Source organism: Clavelina lepadiformis, chromosome 3, assembly GCF_947623445.1.
Source record: "Clavelina lepadiformis chromosome 3, kaClaLepa1.1, whole genome shotgun sequence".
In the NCBI taxonomy this organism is placed as follows: Eukaryota; Metazoa; Chordata; class Ascidiacea; order Aplousobranchia; family Clavelinidae; genus Clavelina; species Clavelina lepadiformis.
Genome location: NC_135242.1, coordinates 16937295 through 16956113, shown reverse-complemented (window position 1 = coordinate 16956113; position 18819 = coordinate 16937295). Strand labels below are relative to the sequence as shown.

At 35.7% G+C, this 18819-nt stretch overlaps 2 protein-coding genes and 10 non-coding genes across 13 annotated transcripts; 7 read left to right on the top strand and 5 right to left on the bottom strand.

Annotated features, from left to right (window-relative positions):
- The first annotated feature begins 163 nt into the window (after positions 1-163).
- Trnan-guu (transfer RNA asparagine (anticodon GUU)) lies at positions 164-237 on the top strand. The gene has a single exon. It is a non-coding gene; the product is annotated as a tRNA-Asn (tRNA).
- A 215-nt stretch (positions 238-452) lies between these two features.
- Trnac-gca (transfer RNA cysteine (anticodon GCA)) lies at positions 453-524 on the bottom strand. The gene has a single exon. It is a non-coding gene; the product is annotated as a tRNA-Cys (tRNA).
- A 120-nt stretch (positions 525-644) lies between these two features.
- On the bottom strand, positions 645-727 carry Trnal-uaa (transfer RNA leucine (anticodon UAA)). The gene has a single exon. It is a non-coding gene; the product is annotated as a tRNA-Leu (tRNA).
- Positions 728-967: 240 nt separating this feature from the next.
- On the top strand, positions 968-1050 carry Trnal-cag (transfer RNA leucine (anticodon CAG)). The gene has a single exon. It is a non-coding gene; the product is annotated as a tRNA-Leu (tRNA).
- A 75-nt stretch (positions 1051-1125) lies between these two features.
- Positions 1126-1198, top strand: Trnak-cuu (transfer RNA lysine (anticodon CUU)). The gene has a single exon. It is a non-coding gene; the product is annotated as a tRNA-Lys (tRNA).
- A 1183-nt stretch (positions 1199-2381) lies between these two features.
- Positions 2382-2455, top strand: Trnan-guu (transfer RNA asparagine (anticodon GUU)). The gene has a single exon. It is a non-coding gene; the product is annotated as a tRNA-Asn (tRNA).
- Positions 2456-2670: 215 nt separating this feature from the next.
- Trnac-gca (transfer RNA cysteine (anticodon GCA)) lies at positions 2671-2742 on the bottom strand. Its single transcript has one exon. It is a non-coding gene; the product is annotated as a tRNA-Cys (tRNA).
- A 120-nt stretch (positions 2743-2862) lies between these two features.
- Positions 2863-2945, bottom strand: Trnal-uaa (transfer RNA leucine (anticodon UAA)). The gene has a single exon. It is a non-coding gene; the product is annotated as a tRNA-Leu (tRNA).
- Positions 2946-3185: 240 nt separating this feature from the next.
- On the top strand, positions 3186-3268 carry Trnal-cag (transfer RNA leucine (anticodon CAG)). Its single transcript has one exon. It is a non-coding gene; the product is annotated as a tRNA-Leu (tRNA).
- A 75-nt stretch (positions 3269-3343) lies between these two features.
- Positions 3344-3416, top strand: Trnak-cuu (transfer RNA lysine (anticodon CUU)). Its single transcript has one exon. It is a non-coding gene; the product is annotated as a tRNA-Lys (tRNA).
- Positions 3417-4788: 1372 nt separating this feature from the next.
- On the top strand, positions 4789-9957 carry LOC143449931 (protein regulator of cytokinesis 1-like). Its single transcript, XM_076950274.1, has 11 exons — positions 4789-5026; positions 5182-5439; positions 5653-5867; positions 6109-6403; positions 6479-6634; positions 6726-6906; positions 7082-7189; positions 7421-7732; positions 7849-8022; positions 8159-8310; positions 8838-9957. The coding sequence occupies exons 1-11, from the start codon at positions 4916-4918 to the stop codon at positions 9039-9041; spliced, it is 2166 nt and encodes a 721-aa protein (XP_076806389.1). The 5' UTR covers positions 4789-4915; the 3' UTR covers positions 9042-9957.
- Positions 9958-10051: 94 nt separating this feature from the next.
- Positions 10052-17269, bottom strand: LOC143449932 (XK-related protein 9-like). 2 transcript variants are annotated; one of them, XM_076950275.1, is made up of 11 exons: positions 17074-17269; positions 15890-15960; positions 15711-15769; positions 14684-14789; positions 14369-14514; positions 14103-14233; positions 12806-12893; positions 12566-12689; positions 12217-12368; positions 11791-11945; positions 10052-11642 (listed from the first exon to the last, which is right to left on the bottom strand). In XM_076950275.1, the coding sequence occupies exons 1-11, from the start codon at positions 17145-17147 to the stop codon at positions 11150-11152; spliced, it is 1599 nt and encodes a 532-aa protein (XP_076806390.1). In that variant the 5' UTR covers positions 17148-17269; the 3' UTR covers positions 10052-11149. The 2 variants fall into 2 exon arrangements, with proteins under 2 accessions (XP_076806390.1, XP_076806391.1); XM_076950276.1 differs by lacking the exon at positions 11791-11945 and having other exon boundaries at positions 11477-11642.
- Positions 17270-18819: the final 1550 nt, after the last annotated feature.

Here is an 18819-nt window from a genome sequence, read left to right as displayed (position 1 = left end):
TTGGTGTTGTATCGCTGCCTGTTTCCAATTCATGCACTCTTGTCATGAAACGTTCAATCAACTTTTATCCTTACGGCCCGCGGCGTTAAATAAGTTTTGAGTTTTGGCCCCTTTAGCGATTGAGTTTGACACCCCTGATCTAAGCGAACGAAGCATTTTCCATGTCTCTGTGGCGCAATAGGTTAGCGCGTTCGGCTGTTAACCGAAAGGTTGGTGGTTCGAGCCCACCCAGGGACGTCTTTAGGAGAGTTTTACGAACAACAAACTCTTCATGTTAAAGAAATTTTATACCTAGAAACGGTGCTTTTGTTCTAAACGACAAGTCTTAATTTAAACGCTGTCAAGTTTAAGGCCCCGCACAGCCGCAACATTTCAAGCTAAAGAGTGGAGTATAAAACAAGCGCCTGCTGAAAGCCGGAAAACTGGTGAAATTCATCATGTCAAAAGGATAAAGGGGGCACCCGGATTTGAACCGAAGACCTCTCGATCTGCAGTCGAATGCTCTACCACTGAGCTATACCCCCTTTACATTCACTTTCAGTAGTCATACGTTTTCGATATTACAATCTCATTTTGTAAAGTATATAAAATTATTTAAAACACCATCCTTTATTTGCCAACTCGATAAAAGAGTGAAGTGACTCTACTGGGTGTGGGACTCGAACCCACGCGGACAGATGTTCATTGGAACTTAAGTCCAACGCCTTAACCGCTCGGCCAACCCAGTCATGGTCTGAAACTTGAGCGGTTTTGGATAGGTTTAGGATTAAATTGAAAACGAAGTTAGTTCATTTATATATTTCACTCATTGCCTTATCGATTTAGTGGAGAGGTCGGAAGAGTGATACAAGCACGGGCAGGATACAACCGTTCGTACATTTTCGAAAGGGTGTTAATAAAATTTTACACTATTCGAACAGATCATCTAAAATTATATATCAAAAGAGAGAAAACCTCGGGAGTATCAGGCAGGATGTCCGATTGGTCTATGGCGCTGCGTTCAGGTCGCAGTCTCCTTTGGAGGCGCGGGTTCGAATCCCGCTTCTGTCAGGTATAACTTTTGCAACGCTTCCATTTTGCTGTTACAGGTTCGATTTCATTCTACTTTATACTTGCTTGGTCGTCGCCCGGCTAGCTCAGTCGGTAGAGCGTTGGACTCTTAATCCAACGGTCGTGGGTTCGAGCCCCACGTTGGGCGTCTTTTATTGTTATCGCTTAAATAGACACTCCTTACTTACCAGAATGAATGCAACTTCAAAATGCAACTGTGGTATGAACTTAAACAATTGAATTATTGTGTTTCTTGAATACTGATATGATAAAAACCTAGCAGATAATAATCAATCGGAGGAATCAAATTGCAGTGGAAATCTTGCTGATATGTAACCCTACAAAACGAACAGATACACCTCACGTCAGCATCCATTGGTTGAAATTGAAACGTACGCTTATGCTTGCTACTATGCCGTTTCAGAAGAACTCTAAGCTTAATCTAATTCAGATGAAATCTAATCAACCAACTCAGCTTGCGACACAGGTGATAAATCTCTGGTTGAATATGTGACGCCGCAGAAAAAGAATAATTGCCGTCGGTTTCAAAACTAAGGAAACAAATCATAAGTCCAGCAAAGCTGCAAAGCAAGATAAATTTTTCCGTTCGGAGTTCCACCAGGTACAGTAAAAATAATCCTAACCTTCAGTGTATAGTTGACAGACATTCAAGCTTCATCAAGTGACACAGCAGCCACGTTTCATATGGTAGTAACGATCTTATTCATTTCTGTTTTGTTTTTCAGGCAACACGGAACGCAACATAGGGGAAAACTTTTGAACATTCTTGATTCACTTGCATCTAAGCCAGGGGTGTCAAACTCAATCGCTACAGGGGCCAAAACTCAAAACTTATTTAACGCCGCGGGCCGTAAGGATAAAAGTTGATTGAACGTTTCATGACAAGAGTGCATGAATTGGAAACAGGCAGCGATACAACACCAAATTTTTGATGTTTTTGACGATTTTTGACAGGGCTATTTTTGATTATTCTTGTCTTACATCATTATGTTTCATTCATCTCCTAGCAAAAGCATTAACGAATTAAGAAACAATAAAGAAAAAAACAGCCTAAATTACGAGCGTTGGAATAGATCGATTTATTCTATTGTATGATGGGGCAACTGCTGTATTGCTGTATTGAGCGATTTGTTATAATCTTGTTCTTGCTTGAACAAAGTAAATTATACTGTACAATGATCTCGTGGGCCGGAAATAGTTCATTGTATAAAATAACATTGCGGGCCAAGTTTTATTGTAAAGCGGGCCGGATGTGGCCCGCGGGCCGGGAGTTTGACACGTATGATCTAAGCGAACGAAGCATTTTCCATGTCTCTGTGGCGCAATAGGTTAGCGCGTTCGGCTGTTAACCGAAAGGTTGGTGGTTCGAGCCCACCCAGGGACGTCTTTAGGAGAGTTTTACGAACAACAAACTCTTCATGTTAAAGAAATTTTATACCTAGAAACGGTGCTTTTGTTCTAAACGACAAGTCTTAATTTAAACGCTGTCAAGTTTAAGGCCCCCCACAGCCGCAACATTTCAAGCTAAAGAGTGGAGTATAAAACAAGCGCCTGCTGAAAGTTGGAAAACTGGTGAAATTCATCATGTCAAAAGGAAATAGGGGGCACCCGGATTTGAACCGAAGACCTCTCGATCTGCAGTCGAATGCTCTACCACTGAGCTATACCCCCTTTACATTCACTTTCAGTAGTCATACGTTTTCGATATTACAATCTCATTTTGTAAAGTATATAAAATTATTTAAAACACCATCCTTTATTTGCCAACTCGATAAAAGAGTGAAGTGACTCTACTGGGTGTGGGACTCGAACCCACGCGGACAGATGTTCATTGGAACTTAAGTCCAACGCCTTAACCGCTCGGCCAACCCAGTCATGGTCTGAAACTTGAGCGGTTTTGGGTAGCTTTAGGATTAAATTGAAAACGAAGTTAGTTCATTTATACATTTCATTCATTGCCTTATCGATTTAGTGGAAAGGTCGGAAGAGTGATACAAGCACGGGCAGGATACAACCGTTCGTACATTTTCGAAAGGGTGTTAATAAAATTTTACACTATTCGAACAGATCATCTAAAATTATAAATCAAAAGAAAGAAAACCTCGGGAGTATCAGGCAGGATGGCCGAGTGGTCTATGGCGCTGCGTTCAGGTCGCAGTCTCCTTTGGAGGCGCGGGTTCGAATCCCGCTTCTGTCAGATATAAATTTTGCAGCGCTTCCATTTTGTTTTTAAAGGTTCGATTACATTCTACTTTATACTTGCTTGGTCGTCGCCCGGCTAGCTCAGTCGGTAGACCGTTGGACTCTTAATCCAACGGTCGTGGGTTCGAGCCCCACGTTGGGCGTCTTTTGTTGTTATTGCTTAAATAGACACTCCATACTTACCAGAATGAATGCAACTGTGGTATGAACTTAAACAATTGAATTATTGTGTTTCTTGAATACTGATATGATAAAAACCTAGCAGATAATCAATCGGAGGAATCAAATTGCAGTGGAAATCTTGCTGATATGTAACCCTACAAAACGAACAGATACACCTCACGTCAGCATCCATTGGTTGAAATTGAAACGTACGCTTATGCTTGCTACTATGCCGTTTCAGAAGAACTCTAAGCCTAATCTAATTCAGATGAAATCTAATCAACCAACTCAGCTTGCGACACAGGTGATAAATCTCTGGTTGAATATGTGACGCCGCAGAAAAAGAATAATTGCCGTCGGTTTCAAAACTAAGGAAACAAATCATAAGTCCAGCAAAGCTGCAAAGCAAGATAACTTTTTCAGTTCGGAGTTCCACCAGGTACAGTAAAAATAATCCTAACCTTCAGTGTATAGTTGACAGACATTCAAGCTTCATCAAGTGACACAGCAGCCACGTTTCATATGGTAGTAACGATCGTATTCATTTCTGTTTTGTTTTTCAGGCAACATGGAACGCAACATAGGGGAAAACTTTTGAACATTTTTGAGTCACTTGCATCTAAGGCTAATAAATAAACAGCGGGCTAACCACTAAAAAGTAGTAAAACTTTGTTTTGGATATAAAATGGAATAAACAAAACTTTAATTCGAGTGACTTTATGGCAAGTTTAGTTGATATATTATAATTTCATGTAATCCTTTCTGGCTGATTACAACAACATATATGCCGGTAAATATGTCTCATACAGCACCAGGCAAACCTAAGTTTTTATAACAAATTAAGTTTGTAACAATGAAACAAGCATCAAACAAAACAAATTCTTATCAGCAATAGGTGTTAAATTTGCGAAGACGCTCCTGACTTGGGGCACATTTTCCGTTTTACGGTTCTTTTTTACCAGTCGCGTTGATGATAAGTGATAGCCTGGTATAAACGTGTTCGGTACTTTGTTTCAGCTGAATCAGTTTGAAATGACTTGAAAGGGTATATACTTGCATGGAACTTTCTTGCTAAAGTAAAACTTCATTAGAGAATGTTACGACTTGAAGTTTTTACAGATCAGTGCTTCGCAGCGAGCAAATGTTATTATTTCTTCATGTTCACTCATGAACGTAAACACGAAGAAGAAAACTTGTGTGCCTGTGTAGAACGACTGCTATATTTAAATTGTATTTAAAGTTCATTTTATGCAAAAAGCAGATGTGGAATTTGTAAAACGGAAATGTCGTTTTACGCAAACAATTTACACGGCAGGCTATAGAGTATAGATGGTGAACAAAGATAGGTTAATACACCAATCATTTGCTAAAGCTAGCTATAGGAAATTCACAAAGCTGGATGCGTGCGTTAAGTTTTCTGTACTTTTCCCCATCACAGCAGAATTTTTGAACAAACGTTTAGCATAAAAATATTTGTAACATGTCCCGTAGAAGAACACAACCACTTGAAATGTCCTTACTAAACGTTATGCAAAAATACCTATCGCAGCTAGAGATAATATGGACAGAAATTGGAATACCGGATAAACAGGTATAAAATAATAGGAAGTTGCATGCTGATGGAAATTGGCATGGTACGTTATAACGGCATCTGGGAGGCCTATATACTTCTTAAAACAATTGCGGAAATGTTGTTATGATTTATCTATATCCAAGTGTAAAAAACTTTTTAATTCTTTTATATAGATGGAAGCCAGAGGTAATACAGTTTGCAGTCACATGGAAAATCTCCTTAAAGACATGGTTGATGAAGAATTAAAACTCCAAAAGAACTTTGAAGAAAAAATTAAGCGCTATAGCCAGCAAGCGGCATCTCTAAAGAAGCTCCTATGCATCGACGACAGTCAAGAATCTAGTCTTGAACACTTTGCACTTCCTTCAAACGAAACTTCTTCATCTGCTTCATCCTTATCCCATGGAATTTCTGGTAGTTTGCTGCTAAAGGTGAAAAATCAATTCATTTTTAACTTCTCCGTTCCATAGCGAGTTTCATTCATATGAAAACGAAGTCTTACGTTTTGCATCCTCCCGAGCATGCCGGTGACGCAAGTGATAAAGAAATTTCTAAAGCCAGTTAACTTATAAAGCTGTTTAAGACGTTTGACTCTAGTTCATCCTTTATGAAAATAATTAATTAAAACTAATTTATTTTTCAAGGAAAAGAATGCAAGAGACGAAGTGATAAAATTGCGAAAAATACAAGAAACGCGAAAGGCAAAAGTCCAACTATACATTGAATGCGAAAAGAAACTCTGCTTGCAGCTGGACCAAAACCCAAAATACACCTGCGATGTTGACTCGTATCTTACAGAATCCAACATAGCAAGCATCGGATCAAGAGTAGCAGCGTTGCAAGAAAATTATGACAAACGGTATGTGTAACCCAATATCTTTTTATTTTTTTTTAAACTGATTTAGGCTACGTAGACTACACCATTGCGTTTTTATAGCACACACTGCTTTACATGATCACGTGCTCATATTGGAGTTTTTTGTGTTATATGTATTAGTTAAACAAAAATTTCTGATGTTTGTTTTTGTAACTTCAAGTTCACATAAAACTTGCATTGTGTATCTTTAGAATGTGCGTAAGTACCAACAGACGTTTTGCAGGTTGCTGAGGTATGAAACACTGCGGTTTAACATAATGGAAAAACTTGACAAGTACGGAAGCCCAACAGAAGCTGGCTTTATGGCAGCAATTGTGGCAAACGCCAAGCCAATGTTTCCTTTGTCTGATGAAAAACTACAAACCATTGAAACAATGGCGAATAACATGGTGTTTATGTTGCGTAAGGAAACTGCCAGCAACTTTGCAAATGAAATTACAAAGCTCTGGCAAAGGCTTGAAATGGCTAAGACAGAATGTGACGACTTTGAAAAAAAATACATGATCATTAACGACCAGGTAGCGAATTTAGTTGGTAACGGTAACTCATATTTTTTTGTGAAAACATTTTGACATGTTTTCTGAGTTGATTAGATATCTGAAAAGGCAATCGAAGCGCTTAAGAATGAACTAGAAAGATTGAAGAAATTAGAAGAGAGTCGCTTGCAATGCCAGATTGAAGAAGCTCAGCAGAAACTCGCAAAATTAAAAACTGATAACTTCATGGAGAGTGAAGAGGATCAACCTATAGTAAACGATTTTTTTTATAAAGACATTTAGAACTAATTTCGTATTAATATTAAGAAAAGGTGAAAAATTAACAAATTGTATATGTTTTTAGTGTGAATTTAAGAAACTGCAGGACTTTCTTCAACAACTTCAGAAAAATGTCAGAGTCAAGGAGGCATGTGCCAAAGATAGAGAGTTTGTTGTTAATAAGCTACAAACTTGGAAAGCAGCCTTTGACCATTTATTGGAACTGGAGGAGAGATCACATGATCCTAGTCGCTTGAAAAATCGAGGTATATAGGCTACGTTTGCAAAAGTTTAACATTTCGATCCAATTGCTATAACAACATAATTTAAAACAACCAATAACGACGTTTGTTTTACTGCTACCAAAAAGTTTCTATTAAGCTTAAATAATTTCAGTTAAAGAAACTCTAAAACCAAATATATAATTCCGTAATATTCCAGGTGGAAAACTTTTGGCCGAGGAGAGGGGGAGAAAACAACTCCAAAAGCAAATGCACAGGATGGAAAAAAACGCGCTAAACGCCGCAGAACAATGGACTGCTGCTAAAGGTAACGGAAACCTGGCCGATTTTGATAGCCTTTATCGCGCATATAGCCTTTGAAACACAATACTGTATTTGTGCTACAGTGTTTCAGTGGTTCTGTGAAAGTAACATAGCCTACACATTATATTATAGCAGAGTGTAGTGGCTATCGTTTATGATACACGTTACTATATAGTTATAAAATCTAAAGTTAATCTTAAAAATGTTCTTCATATTTAATAACCTACGTTTTTAGGTGTTCAATTTTTGGCAAATGACCTACCATTGGATGCGTATTTTGAAATACATTGGAAAAAATTTATCGAAATTCGTGGTAAACTTCACATGCAAAGAAAACTTAAACGCAAGAAAGAAACCGAAGAAGAAATGCGATATGGGAGCACCAACCCGAATAAACCAAACCGCTCCGACCCTAAACGTCTCAAATCGGATAAAACCATGGAGCCGAAATGTGATGCATCTAAACACTTGACGTCCTGGGGAGATGTACAAGGAGTTCCAATGAAATCAAACTTAGGAAAGTTTGCTACAATTCCTGGGAAAAAAGGTAGCCTATAAGTTATTACTGAAATCTTGAACACTATGGAGTGGGCTACATAACATTACATCCATCCATACATACTTACCATTGCTGGGATGGAAACAACCTTTTAAATTTTATAGGAAAAATGGCGACAGCAGCAGGCGTTTCCAACACCACTGACACTATGCCAGCTAAAACTTTCATCCCAGCAATGGCAGAGACGAGAAAATTGCGTCGACGATCCAAGTCAGAAAGCAATCTGGCAAAAGTGGGCCTTTCTATTTTCAAGCGACAAACTGTATCAAAGAAAATCGGTATTTAAATTTTGCTTTCAACATTTTCTGAACGTCCTGTTTCTAAAATCTTCATCGATATCATAAATCTTTTTGCCAAATTTTTGTCGTAATTGTTGTGAGAACACAAGTTTGACGTTGAGTGCAAAACCTTTAGAAGGAAACTTGAATGTACTTCCACTTGCCAGCGGTGAAGCCGCTAAGCGGTACGAGTGCGGAGAATACTATTCAAATTGTGCTGGTAAAGATGGGAAAGAATATAAAGAGAAACACGACAAAAACATACTTACATTTCTAGGATGCGTCAGGGTAAGCATTGTTGGCATTATATTAAGTAAATTTACAATGAATTTACGAGGGAAACTTTCACAAAGAGCTGCGAAAGCTTCGTTCTGGAAAGCTATAGAAAACCTATATTATACGCAATCACTATAAGGATTTGAAAAAATAGAAAGCTTTTTTAATTTTAAGACTTTAAACATAACTTTAAGAAAAGTTTCTCATTTGAAACTGACAGAAGGGTATTTTTCTGTTGGTTTTAGATGCAATATGCATAAAGTTACAGGCAAAGCCCAAGGGCTTAAACATGCAAGATAGCAATAATAGAATTGTTCTATAAGATGGTAGGTTAGCATGGCCATTAAACTAACAAAATAGTTTTTAAGTTTAACGAATTTAAAACCAAAATATCACAAACAACGAATCGACTTCACTATTGGAAGATGTAGAGGACATGTTCCCTAACAATAAATACAAGGATATAATATAAACAGTCAAAATAAATTGACTTAAATAAACCCCACACTTCAAGAAAAGCTATTCTTCTCTGCACACAGGGTCAACGTTCAGCTCACTCGTCAAAAATTGATTCTAGCCACATGAGCTTAACTGAAGTAAACTTCAGCGAAACCTTGCAAGGGGAGCCAGTAAGAGACGAAACAATATTTCCAGCTGCTGATAATCACCGAGAGTTTGATGCTTTGCTTCAGGAAAGGGTCGCCAAAGAACCCAATTCTCGAAGCAGTGCTTACGGACTATAAATTAACATGTGAAGAAAACATTTTCGCCGCTGTTACATATATTGCTTACTGACGTGCTGCTATGAAGGTAGAAAGCGATTATGGAGACTTATAGTAAAATGCCATTTGACAAATAGGTTATCCTTATGTATAGCAATTAGTACATTCGTTACAAGAAAAATGTTAATACACAATACACATTAGTATTAAAATGGCCCTTCCAAGAGATAACGATATGACGACATAATCTTTTTCTCGTATGCCTGTGATAATCCGTTGATGAGAAGAGAAAACCAGCAACGTACACTGAATTTATTGCTTGTGTATTCATCGACCAGTCGGCGACTCACATTCACGTTTGTCATTACCATCGTTTATTGTTTGAACAACTTATATTATATTGTTTTGTAAACCGCGCTGTCAATCACCACAGGATTAGTTTGTCTACTATTAATTTATTGTATAGCGTTTTGCCTCTGTTTGACACGCAACGTCGGTGACAGTTATTTTTTTATCCTACTGTAGAAAAGACAAAAGAAGCAAAAAGTCTCTAAAACAAGAAGAGTGTGAAAACGTTATGTAAGCATGTGACGTAGATAAAATAATTAATCTACCCTTGTGGCCATGGCTATTGCTATCATCATGTAGGCCTACTGTAGCTAATCATACAGATAGTTATAAATTACTGGAACTAACTTATTCAATATCAGATAAAAGCAAAGAGTTGATTAGTTGCCAATGAAAGTAAATAAGCCAACAGCATTCTCCTGTGCCCATATGTTCAGCAAAACGCATTTTGTTTAAAATTCAGCAGCTATCTGGAAATGCTGAATTTAAAACAACAACGTCAAGAAATGTAACGTACCTATTTCTCTGGTGTGTAGAGCATGTTATTTTCTGGTTGGCTATTGATAAATATATTATGTAACGCAAAATACAATCAAATAGTAGGCAACAGCTACAGTACAAAAGAAACTTTTAAAAGTGCCTTTTCCAATATTAATTTTCCTGAAAAGGTGCCATACTGCAGATAGACATAAGAGAACAGATTTATTCTTTAGATGGCTGCTTTTTTGCAGAACAATACCGGTACGTGCGCAAAATAAAAACATATTACTTATTTGTTTCTTAGATTTATAGAACTTACTGCATTGATCAAACGGTACTGCATCATATGAGTGATTAATTCCTATTATAAGATCCCCACTGTGATAAAGTGGCACACACTCTATTTCATAAAAAAATCGTTTCAACTTTTTCAGTGTTAATTAATGCAGCAAGGTTATTTTTCAATAACACCGATGAATTTATTAATTACAAACAATCTACAAATGTGAAAATTTGTGCTCCAGACTTCTAGTAAACTATTAAATAGCTTTCAGTCACCACAAAGAAAGTCACAAAGAAAAGCAATTGAAAATTAAAAATAATTAATTGACAAGCGTGGTTAACTAATAAAAAATGCATAGATTTCACAAAACAATCACAGAAACAAACAACAGGAATGGGTCAACAACAATTGCATGACCCCCAGCGAGTTGAGAGGTATGAAGATCTAAATTGATAAAAGGCAGAGCAGACCTGGGCTAGAGGGAAGCAGCTTGGGAGCGGTATGTGACATCCAGTGATCACAGTACAGCACAAAAGTAAAAAATAAAAAAGCCTTAGACATTTGTATTACCGTCGGGCAATAAGCTTATATAGTTCAGATAATACATCAAAAGACATCGGTAAACACAGTAAGAACAAAATGAATAAATGCACCTAAAAATATGAAGTACTCTAGCGATGATTATGTAAAAATTGTCACATGTTAATTATGAAATAGCCAGGAACGAGCAGAGCGATGTCTACCCGAAAACAAAAAGAATACAAAGAGTACGCAAAGCGTTAACAAAAATTTACAAAAACCTAAAAACTAAACGTTTTTTCATAGTTTCTTGGTACATTACAATAAATAACACAGCTTAGCAATGTTTGTGTACTTTTTGTTCACAAAAAAAATAATTAAAATCCGTACAGAGCCCACTGTTTTTCACTCTGAAATATTCCTATCAATTTACTCAAAACTTTACAAGAACTTTGATTGGTCGAAAAACAAGCACATAAAAGCGTGTAATTAATAAACTTTAAACAGCACTTTCATGACATACTACAACCATGTCCCGAGGTTTTATTTCACCAGTGGAATTGTTTGGTTTTTCTTCTGGTACTTGTTTGTTTTTCAATCTCTTTATATGTCGTTTCCAATGAAAAAAGTCTTGTATGTTGTATTTACTCGCCGTAGACGGATGAAACACCGTGTAGTACAATATTAAAAAAATCACACCCAATAAATATGCACCCATTGTTACAAGTACCAGCATGAGGGCAATTTGGTCTTGAACAGTGCCATGGTTTGGGACTAATTCAGGCAAAACAGTGGAATTGACTTGTTCATTGCTTGATGTAGTTGAGGTTGTACCCATAACATAATCAAGTAAACTTCCACCATGTCGAAAAAAATACCATGATATCACGATAACTACATCTTCAATGAAGGTGATGCTATAATAAAATCCCAGTTTACGCTTGTTGCTGTTTCCATTTTGAACATTGAAGTAATCAAAAGTGTAAAAAAACCTGCAATCATTGAAATATCTCATATGATTATGATACCCTATAGCGATCTGCCACATTTATTTAGAAAACGCAATTTTAATTTAACACCTATAACGTCGCCCAGAGTTAAACATTTGACAAATGGACTTGTTTTATCATAACATTTTACCCAATGATAACATTGTAGAAACACTCCTTAGCTTTTGTAGGGCAAAAATTGGTATTTTGTTGGAGTATCATCAATGTCATTAAAAACCAGTGAAACACAAATAGACTTATCCAAATCCAGAAATGCAGATTCAGAAGTAAGGCCAGAGCAAAAACCTTAATAATAATAAACACCACGTCTTTAATATTTTTATGATGTTCGATGCTTTCGGACATGGCTGGCAACTAGAATTAAATGATTTTAGCTTACCATTTTCCTGTTGTGACCGTTAAATAAAACAACAAAATGCGATGTTACACAAGTCATTAGTAAAAATATACTAAGGAAAGATGTTCTTAGAAAATTTTATTAGATAAAAAAGTATAATATTTTCAGATAATGCCACATTGCATATTTTATTTCATACTTTATTACATTTTATCTTACCCGTGAAGTAATATTGCATACTCTGTACAAAAACATGACAATAGTTCCGATAATTGACAGTTGCACCTTGTCTTGCACAGCAATTCGTAAAGCTCGTTCATATGCAACTGGGGAAGTTGACATTCCAAATAATGACACACAACATGACAAGACTATGAAAGATATAAGTGTATTAAGCAACATAAACGATTACAATGCATTGCCAGCGATCATGAATACAAATAACGACTTTAACAAAACAATAGCATTTTCATATATGCATGCACGATCAATGCGATCAAAACAAGCAGAAATGTACTGAATGAATATTATCGAAAACAAGTCAATACAAATCATTAAAATAACTTACCAGTTATGAATGGAGTTTGCAATGTTGTGACCATTATGTAAATCTGCAACACTAACTGTGGCCCTGCTTCCAAGAATGATTCCACCATCCTCAAGAAATCAACATCTGCTAGTTCTGCATGGCACTGAAAGTACAGAAATACCCTTGTTTTATACATTCTTTCAGAAGATTAATTAACAGATAACAGTATGTCACTTTTGAAAAGAACTACAGTTATAACCACCGAAGCCTACATACAACCTTTCTGTAAAAGTGGTCATGGAGAGCTGGTTGGAGATCTGCTTTACGACTAGTTGATTTCAAACCATAGTAAGCAGCTCTGACATATCTACAAGCAAGAATTATGAGTACAAAAAATGCCTTGAAAATCATTTAGATCTATCCACTGGTCAACAAGCGAACTTTGCATTAATAATCATGACAGAATATGATTGCCAGTAAGAGATTATTTCACAAAGTGCACACTTCACAGCAACAACTACTATCTCGAACTCAGGAGTAAAATTAGTACAAGCTGCTTCTCCTCTACCGGTGGTTAGCTTTCAGTAGGCAAGAAAGCAAAGCATACATGGCTTACATCCGGATATAGATTAGTTAGTTCTCTGCGGTTGAAATCTTTTAAAGGAAGTGTGTTGATGGCTCCAATTGCTGGCTTGGCTATATTGGCTATATATTGGCTATCATTCCCTTCTACTCCTCAACCTTCACATCAAAATCTTTTGATTGATAAATTAGCAATAATGTAGAGTGTTGACCTTTGCCCACGCATGACGCTCTTTGGGCATAAGAAAGAACAGAATTGCAATGTCTAACTTAAGTTATTATGTCAATTGTGAAATATTATTCTGTTTTGGATTTGATGAACCTTGTGTATAAGTTATAGTCAACGTAGTTATTTGCGGTTGAATTATGTTCAAGGAAATGTTGAGGTTTGAGGTATGCCATTTTAAAATATCACATTCATTGTCATGTATTTCGTGCACCTGAGGGCCCTGATACTGTTCCCTCACCCTGGCCACAAAAATGGGATTTTTGATCCCTAAGACGATGTTTCTTTTGGTGGGGTTTTATATTAACCATCCATGTTCACAACAGCAATTCCTCACAAGCAGGTCCTCTTTGTTTCCCCCAGTTTATCTTGATTTAATTTTTAATATTCTGTGATTATTTTACTGTGTGTTATTTTTGTTTTAGTTAATGTTTAAGTCAATAATTTTGTTTTGTCAACATAAGCATTTAATGGGTTTCATGGCTGTGCTAACCATCCAATGTGATAGCACAACCACCACTACATATAGTTAACATCTTGCATGTGTTAAACCTCCGGATTTTGCTGCTTTTCAGCGTATTTCTCATTATGTTTTGCTATAACAAGGTTAGCAGCAATATTTTCACTTCCCACAGTCCATGGCAAAAAATAAAGTAGGCTAATATATAAACAAATAAGAGTTCGTTTTGACAATAAGACGCGGAAAGACTGCTCTTTAAAAAAAAACGGTTACCTAGCTCTGGCGTATATATGCTACAATAATTTTACCTATACACTGGTCCAATTTGCAGAATGTGCATTAGAGCCATGCTGAAGAAGAAGCAACATCCACCTGCAGTCTTATTTTCTTGCTTTTTCTTGTCTTCATTTGCTTCAATTTCCCAACAAGCCGAAAAAATCTGTTTTAAAAATATACGTTTTACTGAATCAGCATATCAAAAATCATAGATTAGTAGCAAATGAAAAACAGATGGCAAAGCAGATGACTTCTTTAATGCATTTAATGTCATCAAAATGTGAATTCTTGCGCTTACATGCATAACAACAGCTGGTAAAACAATGACAAAAATAGTCAGTGCAAAGTAAAAGATATTGTCTTTGTTTTCCTCTCTTCGATTCCAATAGCTGAATCCATTCACCCAATCGGTTACAAAGTCAAATAAGTAAATGGTAATAGGAGCTTGAAAAAGTATAAACTGGGTTAAATCACCATTTGCAATGGATGTAGTAAAAAACTGAACAAGTAAGCAAAACAGCATGGTTTTACTACAATCAGGAAATATTCAGTCCAACTTATTGGTTAAAACTTTAACTCAAACCACCGTATCATTGATAATATTAAGACATACCTAAGTTTAAGCAAAGGCTTATTATTGTGTATTTTGAAGCTTTGCAGAAATTCTTGTGGTTGAATAGAGCATGAAAAGTGAAAGAAAATGTGGAAGCAGCTTCACTCTGTAGATAACATCATATCACTGAATATCAAATGCTTGCATAAAAACAACAAATGATAAAGATGTGGATAAAGTATGGACAATGGTCATTACCCTTACAAACATAAAGCTCAGGCTTTCGTTGTAAAATGGTGTCACTGGCCGGACTGGGGGTATCATGCAAGGCTTTGTATTAATCATACTGTATCAATCAAAAAATATCACAATATCATTCAGCTTTATGCATAGCTACTTGACATCCAACAAAACATGCACACTAGCCCAGCAAAATTGTTAAACAAATATTTTTACAAAGGAAAGAAATTTTCATAAAAACCGAAAATGATCTATCCTTTAAATATTGCATTAAGAAATAAGTGCATTTTGCATACCACACTTGATATGTCACATAACTAGTGGAGAGCGGTTGCAATTATTGTTTCAATCCAATAGCTAATGCAAGCCTAATTGTGGACTTAATAGTACGAAACTATTCATTCAACCTGTGAATTCCTTGTCTGCATGCTGCCATTGTGACACAATTCAACTAGCATCTAAAATAAATATGTCTTGTTGCATTATGCAATTTATTACAATTTGCATTATGCAACAATACAACCAGTCACAGTTAAAAGAAATTTAAGTAACTTACTTAAAAAAAAGGTCATGCACTTAAAAGTACTTTAAATTTTTATATTTGTAAAATGAGGAGATGCAATATTGTGCATAAACAGTGTTGTTACGAGTTATTTTTGCTAGAAAGGATCACGTCTAAAACAAAACCTACTGTACTGGAATATATTTCAAAACTTGGCTAATTCAAACTAAAATAAATCTAATCTTATAATTCACAAAAAAGTTTAGTCTCAAAGTCGTTTCCACATTAACTTCAAACATTCTCTGCATATCATATCAACATGCAAAAATAACAATGTAAACTAACCTGACTGATTTCCTCTTCAGAATTATGTTCAGATGCTTCCTCAAAACTCTCAAGATCAGCTAAAAATGTGTGGAGTTAGGACGAGCAATCAAGGTCATTGTATTATTAGCTACAGATTACAAAGGAACGAATAAAACATATTCCTGTTTAAACGCCATTTACAAATACTAAAGACTTACGTTTTGGACCCAGTTTAGGTGGCCTGATTAATGCAGAATCTGTTTCATCATGTGAACACAAAATGATAGCTCTGCAAAAACCAATAAAACAAAAACATTGGATCTTCTTTGAAGTAACGTATTGTACTATTAAAAATGAACTCACTTAAAACCCAAGAACTTATAAACCAAAACCCAGGAGTACATGTATTTCACACGTGTATATACATGGCACAGTATTTCAGCCATACAAAACTTATTCAAATTAAATTTCCAGCCAAACTAAATTTTAACATCCTGGAGACTTGTTGAGTGAAAGAACACTTTTGTTGGGTATAATAAATGGGCAAAAAAGTTTCTGTTACTAACTTACTATACTTTTTGGAATGATTATATCAACAAATGCAACAATATATGCAGTGAGCACACAAGTAAAAATCGTTTTGGTATGGTACTGATACTATAGGGCTAAACAAAAAATCTAATTGTTCAACGCAATAATTAATGTAACTAGCAGTAACAAACCAGCGATTTCAAAATATACACCAAGAGCTATTGTTTGCTCTATAAAACATATTGTAACTTCTGTAAAACTTTGCTCTCAATCATTTTTGGTTTAGTCATAACATTTGAAAATTACATTATTTGGGTTCTGATGCAAAACTGATTTCTGATGCACTTTGAAGTCAATACAGATAAAAATAGTGTGGAAAGATTAATAAATCGGCCCTTGACATAATATCCTTTTATAGATAAAAGTCACAATAACGGTAATTACTAATTATGATGTCACTGAATCACTATTTTAAATACTGAAAAAATGGAGGTTATATTGACATTGTTCTTAAAAAGTAAGAGATGCAAGAGAGAAAACCTCAGAAAAGGGCCAATAACCTGACAAACCTTGCTGAAAACTCCATTCAATGAAAATGACAAAAATAACTTTTATTAGCTAGTCTGTTGTTCAGCATTGGTAACTATTTAAATTCATTTTTATGTGATATATTAATTAGAAACATAGCTTCAAGTTGGGGTAATTTAATATTGTGTGTGGACTTTAGAATATGCTTGCCTGTTTTTCAAAGATTTTGTTGCATTTCTTGACCATGACACATGTTTGTGTCAAAGACTGAAATAAATGCCCAAAATGTATTTAAACCATGCAAAGTACACGTGAGATTTTACAACAAACTGATATTACATACCTTGCCTCATGTGTTTTATCCTGTTCACTCTCACCATTAAGGACTTGTTGCAAAAGTGGGCTGTTAGAATCCATTGTTTAGTGGGAAATGGGAATTATCATCAAGTCCCCTAAATCCTTATATTGCAATTTACTTATAACTTACAATTTGCATTCACCAAAACCAACCCTATCGGCTAAGTAAAAAGAACATCAAGCAATTTTGCACCAAGATACAGTGCTTTCTTGTTTATCTGTTCATCATTTAACGAGCATTCAATTATTATCTTGTGGTCTGATGATAGCTTTGTAACGTAACAATACAGCATAACAAACAAAGCGTGAAGCCTACAGCAGATATAGCTAACAGTGTGCGTGATAAACCCTATCCTCGTTAATGCTGCTGTAATTGCAGGTCACTGCAAACATTAAAGCCTAGGACCTATACTACAACTTAAAATTTTGAGATGGTTTTATATTCAAAAAGCAACATGAAACGTAAAAAAATGTTTTATCTCTTAAAGTGAGGGGCAAGCGCATAAACAAAGAGACAAAAACAAAATCAAAGAGTAGTTGTCAGTAAACATACTGGTAAAAGGATAAAATGGTAAAAACAATAAATATAAGAATTCAATTACAGTCACACCTCGTTAATCCAGGCCATTTTGTTTTGTCACAAAATGTCGGTTTATCGAGGTATCCAGATAATTGGAATCAACACAATAATTGGGCGAAATATTGTTGAGCGAAAACATGTCAAAATGGTCATTGTCAGAATTTTGTAGGGGACAGGCTTGGTGCAAACTAATGCATTTTAAATGAGAAATGCAAGTAAGTGTTACGAAAACTGTTTGTAAAAAACAAAAAACAATTTTAACAATCGCCTAGAAATGAAAATATGTTTTACGTGCATGCTTTTAGTGAAACTAGCACGTCAGCACTGACTCAATGTTTTGTTTAACAATTTCATCTCTTGATCTCACTGCTACTTTCATTGTGGGTAGATAATTGGCTATTGTTTTCGTCATCTACCACAAATGCACAACTTGCATTCACAACAAATATTTTTTGCTCCGCACTTTGCAATCGGGTTTATCAGATTTTTTTTCTAATGACTGAGCACATCTGTTTTGAAACTTCTGCGTCGGAGTTGAACAGTGGGATTTCCGGATTAAAGGGGTAAAAATGTATGGGAAAAAATCCATTCCCTGCAGTTTTGTGCCTGATAGCGAGGATCCTGGTTGTTTGGGGTTCGGATTAATGAGGTTTGACTGTATTTGGCATTTTTGCTTATCCACTCCAATTCCAAAAATTGGATCTAATATAAAAGTGCACAACCACAGGATACCTTTGTATACTAGAACGGATAAATTGAGGAAGTGCTCTATTCAGTTTAACAATAGATTTTGTTCATTTGGAAATATAGCACTATCACATTTATGCAGAATCAACAAAAGAGCCAAAGCTGACTGGAAAGCTTGCAAATTGCATGGCTGATGTAAATTTTGAATTTTAACTTCAATTTTTGAGGAAATCTATTATGAATAAAAACTATCTTGGGTAGAATCTTAGGATGCAACCACTTTCCAAATTAAAAATAGTAAAATGGCTCAGTGCTTTTGGTGTGCACCAAAGCTTCTTGAAATTCTTTGTTTATTTTCTATAAATTGGCATTCAAGCAACCAGCTTTCTTTTTACTCTATTATAAATCGGCAGGATAATAAAAACGTGGGTTTTGTGGCCATGCTAACCTACCACCTTATAGCAC

Excerpts from the sequence above, each read along its gene's own strand:
- LOC143449931 (XM_076950274.1), top strand. The coding sequence starts at position 4,916 with ATGTCCCGTAGAAGAACACAACCACTTGAAATGTCCTTACTAAACGTT. Across the intron at positions 5,440-5,652 it reads CTGGTAGTTTGCTGCTAAAG|GAAAAGAATGCAAGAGACGA; the intron begins GTGAAAAATCAA and ends TTATTTTTCAAG. Across the intron at positions 5,868-6,108 it reads CAAGAAAATTATGACAAACG|GTTGCTGAGGTATGAAACAC; the intron begins GTATGTGTAACC and ends GACGTTTTGCAG.
- LOC143449932 (XM_076950275.1), bottom strand. The coding sequence starts at position 17,147 with ATGGATTCTAACAGCCCACTTTTGCAACAAGTCCTTAATGGTGAGAGT. Across the intron at positions 14,515-14,683 it reads AAGCCTTTGCTTAAACTTAG|CTCCTATTACCATTTACTTA; the intron begins GTATGTCTTAAT and ends TACTTTTTCAAG. Across the intron at positions 14,234-14,368 it reads TACCAGCTGTTGTTATGCAT|ATTTTTTCGGCTTGTTGGGA; the intron begins GTAAGCGCAAGA and ends TTTTTAAAACAG.